At 37.6% G+C, this 7,634-nt stretch overlaps 1 protein-coding gene across 1 annotated transcript; it reads right to left on the bottom strand.

Annotated features, from left to right (window-relative positions):
* Positions 1–6,214: 6,214 nt before the first annotated feature.
* Positions 6,215–6,828, bottom strand: LOC133331999 (peptidoglycan-recognition protein LB-like). Its single transcript, XM_061540384.1, has 2 exons — positions 6,504–6,828; positions 6,215–6,423 (listed from the first exon to the last, which is right to left on the bottom strand). The coding sequence occupies exons 1-2, from the start codon at positions 6,826–6,828 to the stop codon at positions 6,215–6,217; spliced, it is 534 nt and encodes a 177-aa protein (XP_061396368.1).
* Between the last annotated feature and the right edge of the window lie 806 nt (positions 6,829–7,634).

Genomic DNA, 7,634 nt, shown 5'->3' with positions numbered 1-7,634 from the left:
TCAATTTGTCAAAACATTGACCAATATTGACAATTTCCGACATAGTTTTATATCAGCCTGCCAAAGCCAGAAATGCCAAATTACAACCTTATTAAATGTTATACGATTAAAAATGTGACCCTTTGATATTCTCTTTTTTGTCCCGATTATGCCACCTAAACTGCGTATAAGTAGGTCTGGAAAATTTCAAAATAAATTGAGTTACAACAAGTGAAAAACCGTTAAGCTCGGCCGGACCGAACTTTGGATACCCTCCACCATAGATATACTGACAGGTACTTGAAATGAAGCTAATTCATTACGCTATTCCAAATTTCGTGCAAATCGATAGATATATAGGGAATTTGGTATTCAATTTACATGAAATCGAACGAAAATATATATGGGAGCTGTATCTAAATCTGGATCGATTTTCAGGAAACTTAACACACGTCATTCTAGAGCTAATTCATTACGCTATGCCAAATTTCGTACTTTGGATACCCTTCACTATAGATATACTGACAGGTACTTGAAATGAAAATGTAGGTAAAATACCAAAAAGTGGACCTATACCGACATTTCTACCACGCGATTATGTAAACCATAATGTGAACCATGTTCCAGAAAATTTAGATTTCATCCAACCTGTGCCTATCTTATTATTTCTTCCAAACTTAGTTCAGGTTCGAAGATGTGGACTATCGGTCCACTCCTTCTGATACCTCCATGTAGTTCATGTATAGTTCATTATCGAACCTTACGTTCTAGCTTTATCTCGATATCCTCCTCAGGTTAAATGATTACGACAGACTCTTAGAACCAAACCCAAAACGCGGAACAAATTATATAACTATTTTAATATAAACAAGTGAAAAAGCGTTAAGTTCGGCCGGGCCGAACTTTGGATACCCTCCACCATAGATATACTGACAGGTATTAGAAATGAAAATAAAGGGAATATACCAAAAAGTGGACCTATACCGACATGTCTAAAAACGGATTATGTAAACCATAATACAGATTTCAGAAATTTTTAATTGATAATTCAAATTCGAAGATGGGGAATATCGGTCCACTCCTTCTGAAACCTCCACATAGGGGCTAGGCCTAAATGCGGATATAGTTCATTATCGAACCTTACGTTCTAATTTTGTATCTCGTTATCCTCCGCAGGTGAAATGATTACAAACTTAAAACGCGGAACAAATCGGATAACTATTTTAATATAAAAAAGGGTTATATGGGTAGAGAGATTTGTTACCATATACGACTACAAAATACCAAATTGCAGCAATTTCAGTTGAAAAACGCGCTCAAGAACCCTAAAATACCGAATATTGGGGGTACCCTTATATGGGGGCTACCCGAAAAATTGACCTATGTTCATAATTTTTTGTGGAGAAATTTGGTACCTATTAAGAACTCAAAATACTAAATTAGAGCCAATTTGGTGGAAAAATACGATCAAAACCTCCCAAATAGTGAAAATTACGAGGTGCCGTTATATGGGGGCTACCAAAAAAAGTGGACCTATACTTATAATTTTTTGTGGAGACATTTAGTATCCAATAAGAACCCAACGTACCAAATTTCAGCGAATTCGGTTGAAAAACACGGTCAATAACCCCAAAATACCGAAAATTTGGGGGTACCCTTATATGGGAGCTATGCCTAAACGTGGACCGATATATCCCATCTTCGAATTTGACTTGCATGCCGACAAAAGACAACGCTATGCAACATTTCAGCACCCTGTGTCAATTCCTTCAGAAGATAGCGTGATCACAACAGACGGACGGACATGGCTAGATCGTCTTAGAATTTTACCCTGATCAAGAATATATATACTTTATAGGGTCGGAAATGAATATTTCGATGTGTTACAAACGGAATGACAAAATTAAATTACCCTCCATACTATGGTGGAGGGTATTTTTGGTATTTTTTAGTATCAACCTTGCTTTCCAAAATACTCCAGACACAATTGTCCAACGGATTGGCATACGTAGATTTTTGTGGTCATTGTGCGCTGGAAATGAAGCGAGGAACCTCATTTTGTAACCATTCTTGAGTGGCGCGTGCTGAGAGCGATGGCGCTGAGTTCTGTTGGTATGTCCAAGGTCTGCGGTCAAAATGTTCAATATTTATTCTGATGCTATAGTCGATAAATACGAGCGGAGAGCGACCATCGGTTGTTATGGTGGCCCACACAATCACCATGACCGGCGCTTGAGTTCTAGTGGCCAACCGAAGTAGTTGCAGTTTTTTTCATCTCACCCTGTGGATATATTGATAAAGTTCAGCAATAACCTATCTCAGAATCGGGAATGCCAAATTACAGTCACTTGGGTTGGAACATGAGTCAATGACCAATACTGAAAAATTTCGGCAAAGTTTTTAAGCCTAGAATGCCAAATTAGGGTTTATTCAATTTTATATGATTAAAAATGTGACCCATCGAAATTTCATTTTATGTCCCGATAAATTTCAAAATAAATTGAGTTACAAAAACTATATCAAACTAAACATACACTCCATGCCACTTTAGAGGATATCTCTATGTTTAAAATCTCATCTTATATTTAAATTTTGGTTGTGTTTTTCTCTTTGTTTTTCAAATGAAGTTGAAAATTGTGTAAACAAAAAATTTATTTTTTTTCACTTTGCAAACTTCATCGGTCGTTTGATGTCACCTATCCACCCACACACAAACAACACTTATTGTTTACATTCGAAATTATTTAAATTACAAATCGTTTTTCGAATAACATCGCTCGCCAAATACAAAACAACAGATTTAGAAACAAACAATTGATTTAAATCGCAACAAACTGTTAATTTGTTGAACATTTATTTCCACCACACCACCACTTCTGTTTGTTGTTTTTATGGTGTTGAAATTAAATGGATAAATAATTAGAAGCCGCACCAAAAATAAACAAAAATTAAAGCATATTTTTAGGCGTTCAATTAATATGAATTTAAAAACATTTTTCTGACGCATTTGCATTTAGAGAAATTGAACACAATGAAAGCGTTGGCGATTTTTATATCAACCGCAATCGTATGGAGGGTATATTAAGGGAACCCCCCCATTCTCATTTTTTTATTTTTAAGATTTTAAATGGGCTGGTAAATGAATACCAATGCTTGTTAAGGTTTGTAACTTTGCATATATATATTTGAAGATTTAAAAAAGAAGAAAAATAATTTACAAAAAATTGTTGTTGTTGTCTTGTTGTTGTTTTTTTGTGATTAAAGAAAAATCTTTATTTTTGATGGCGGGCATGATAACTCCTCACTGGAACATCGGAATCCGAAAATTCCAACGGTGTTAGAAAGAGTACATGTCTGGCTCTCGTATGAACTAGGATTATTGACTTCGCTCTAAAATTAACAAAATGGCGGACCTTTGAAAACATATTTTGGAAAATCGCCGATTTTTTACCAAAAACCAAGTTAAAAAATAAGGAAGATCTTCACCGATTGGCTTTATCCTAGTTCATACGATAGCTATACACTCACAGAGAAACGTGTAAAAATTTGAAACGTGTAAAAATCGATTGGGTTATTAGTTTTTGAGTTATCGTGCCCGCCAAACGCGCTTAAAGTTTGAGAAGCCCTTTAGCCGTCACTTGATGCTGACACAATAAATCGGCTATATCTTCAAGAGTTCTTGAGATTTTCACTTGAAATTTTGTAGGGTCATTCTTGAATTAGTGTAGGTTCGAATTAAATCAAAAAATTTTTTGACCCCGAGAATGGGGGGGTCCCCTTAATTTCGTTTTTCCGTTTTTGACTCATTGAAATAATCATTTCGGACCCTATATATTCTGGATCATCGCAAAATCTGTGTCGACGATCTGTCAACCATCTAGCCTCTATACGATGATAGATGGCCGAAAATTGCATAGAATTATCTGTTGTCTGCAGACAAATCGAGTTCGAAGTTAGGCTATATCGGTCCATGTCTAGGTATATCTCCCAGTACTCAGTATTGTTAGTATTTTCAGGAAGATATTAGATCGCACCGTGCTGCGGCAACGCAGAACCCATCAAATCGTTATCGTCACCTTCGGACTACGAAATTTCCACAACAGCATTCTGCAATGATGGATAATGTTCGAGGAAAAGTCACTGAGGCAGTACAATTTATGAGTCGCAGAATTATAATGGTCGCGGCGATCCAAGAAATTAAGCCGAGTAACACATATAGTCTTTAAAGTTTTGATGATTACAACGAAAGTATGAAAGATCGTGCGGGAGTTGGAGGTAGAGGCTTAGCATTCCTACTGCACAATTCTGTCCAATAGAGACCTACCTCCTTTGACCTTGACACACCTTTGACCCATGGTACCGCCTGTCATTAGGCATACTTTGGAAGCCAATGTCCACCATGAATTATGATATTCCGTCCTAGGTTATAATCAGTGGGGCGTGGTGCTGGTTGAGCAAATATGTATGTAGCTCAGTGTTATGCTATTAGAATGCCTCCACGAGAATTAGATGAGATTACCACACTGATGATGTCCGGTGAATCACCATTTTGGTCTGATAAGTGGGGTAATCTAGCAACCCGTTATTTCTATTGGTTCAGACCACCATGGTAAAGCAAGGTTTAACTAATCACCGCTTCAGAGAGCTGACCATACCCTTAGATCCCCGGGTAGCTGAGATAAATTTCTAGGACTTCATCACAGCTGCAGCAGCTCGCTATAAACCTGCAGAACGATTACCCGAATTAAGACCTAAATTCCCAGCAGATGTGACGGAATTTGCAAATAATTCTGATGAGCTTCGCCGTACAACGTCTGCAGACCCAAGTGTGACAGAACTCACGGTCAACAAGTTAGTGTACAACCAACGGATCACTCGGTCACTCTCAAATCCAAGGGGGAAGGATGATAGAACGGCTGTCAAATTTGAAGAGTTGCACGATTTTTTAATCGGCAGTTTATAGAGCACATGTCGATAATGACAAAGTAAAAATTAGTATTCTTCGTTGCACCGCAATTTACGAAGGATGGATTTGGGGATGTCATTCGAATCTAAGTGATCAAAAGCACTGGGCCAGGTTAGAATCTCAATGGTAATGCTTAGGCGATTGGATGAACCTTGAGTAGAGTATGAATGGAAATTATGCGGGCTGGTACCGCTATTGAAGCCAGGCGTTGATGTCAGTAGAGGTGAATCGAATAGGCCGATTTCGCTCCTGTCCCTAGTAGAAAATACACTTGAGTCACTAGTTCTGCCTCTGATAAGAAGTAGGATTCCAGTTGTCCAACATAGGCATGTATTTCGGAACAGATCGTGCTATAGAACAGTTTGGGAAGCTTTTGACTTATTGAAAGGCTTCGATACTGTCAATCACGCAAACCTGTTCGTGGACATAGAGAATACCATCTCCCGGCCTAGTTTGAAATACTAGATAATCAATTATATGTGTGGTTGTCATTCAGATGTGGAATTCAGAAATAAGTCTAAAACCCCGTTGTGTGAAACAGGGAGCTTTTCAAGGAAGAGTCGTATCTCCAATTTCGACAAGATGGGAGGTAGGATCAAGGTCCCCAAGTCGCTTGCCCGTAGTTCTTAGGGTGCTGATAAAGAAAAAATGTTAAGCGATAACCTGTGGATGAATTCAAACCTGTCAGAAGGCCATCCTGAGAACTTCAACAGGGACATTTTACATGAGGAGATGAAGGTCGTACTCGTATATCGACACAAAAGGATGATGCCGTTGCAGTACATGTTTGGTTGCCATCGCTGCAACCACCTCTTGGATAGAATGGATCACAGATTCCGACCACAAACTACACCAAAATGTTGGTGGTAACGTTTTATAGTTTATTTATTTAGTTCATTTATACGTAAGCAGTGACCCAGACTATGGACAAATACCATGTGAATGCAGTATTTTGTCCTTAACTTTTTTATAAGAAATAAAACACAATTCTTCTTCTTAGTTTACATTTAATTGTCTTACAAAAATTCAAGCTCCACATTTTTTCACATTTTTGCATATTCTATACTATACATAATTGTTCTCATCATGAATTATTTAATTAATTCATTGCCATGTTCTGCTTATGTTCATCTTATGCGAGATCTTAAATTACATTTTCTTTTAAATTTATTTTACAATAAAATACAAAAATTATTATTTTTTTAACTAATAGAATTATTTGGCTTGTCCTAATTAAATTTGAACTATGCGACCGAAAACATAACCATGTTATTTGATTTCATTTTCTGTGCTATTGGCGGTGGGTGAGAAGTGTTGCCAAGTTGAAATTTCATTAAAGAGACGATTGCCGGGACATTCCGTGTCTCGTACCTGGCGATGGCCCATTAATTTAAAATCGGGATCTATAAAGCCCTTGGCAACACCAAAATCTATTAAATCCTTGGCAGCCTTTAACATCTGGGGTGGTGGTAGTTCACCTGAAAAATGAAATAAAATCGTAAATTTCGGAATTTTCCTTTTTAGAGAGAGAGAGGGAGAGAGAGTGTCATTAACTTACTTCTCCAATCTCCAATGAGACAAATGCCCACACTTTTATCATTGTATTTGGGTGCATGGGCACCAATCACATTAAATCCCCGGCCAATATAAATCATACCATCACCGCCAATGGCAAAACTATAGCCAATGTCATTCCAACCATGGGTCAGCTGATGATAATCCTGCATAGAACGCATCGCTTTGCGACAATCTTCATTGGTGTAGCACGCTGCCGGTTGATACGAATGATGAATGATGACAAATGGTGCTGGACCCTTGAAATGTTCCACCAGTGTTGGGCTGCATGCACCCCATTCGTCACGTGTTACCATTCCCGATTTCATTTGTTGGCTAAAACCTGCAAAGACGGAGAGTGATATAGATTATTTTCGTTGCTGTTATTTGTGTTATTTATGTCAAAACAAGTCATGATTTAATGTGACAGCATAAAAATACAGCGTCGGTACTTTACTTTGCGGATTTGCGGAATGATGGACATTATCTTTGGTGGTGAGGGATTTTTTTCGTATTTAAATTGAATAGATATAAAGGGATTTTTTATATAATATATGTATGCAAAAGTTGTATATTAGGGTGGATAGGAATTATTGATTGTGTTCGTAATACTTCGAAGATAATTTTAGTATTGCTTAAGATTTGGTCTGCGAAGTGTTTTAAGTTAGGGTTTAAACCAGTGTGCGGAGCAGTATAGTCGGATGGGCCGACCATACGATACCCTCCACCACTACCATGGAAATCAAACTTTCTGCGGATTTTTATTCCGAGCCTGGGCAATATTTCGTGATATTTGCACCCTCTTGCCCGATTAGAGGTAAACAACACCTCTTCCTTACACTGACATATTTTCCGAATGTTACGAGTATTCAGTATTCAGTTGTGTTGTGATGTTCGGCTTTCATTTGTGGTCTATAGACCGACTCGAAAATAACAGAAAAAAATAAGTTTTCGGTCCACTTCATTCCAAAATTATTATCTGATCATCACTGAAAATTATAAGCGTTGTCTTTGACCGTAACTGGAACCTCATGGAACATTTCAAAGCGATCAGCGCTTTACTTCCGTTCTCTAGAGTGATAATGGGTTACTAAATAATATACGAATACGGAGATACCTTTAAATATTTAGGTGT

Source organism: Musca vetustissima, unplaced genomic scaffold (assembly GCF_032173495.1).
Source record: "Musca vetustissima isolate MV318-11 ecotype Yass unplaced genomic scaffold, APGP_CSIRO_Mvet_v1 utg2750, whole genome shotgun sequence".
In the NCBI taxonomy this organism is placed as follows: Eukaryota; Metazoa; Arthropoda; class Insecta; order Diptera; family Muscidae; genus Musca; species Musca vetustissima.
This window is presented reverse-complemented; position numbering and strand designations above follow the sequence as displayed.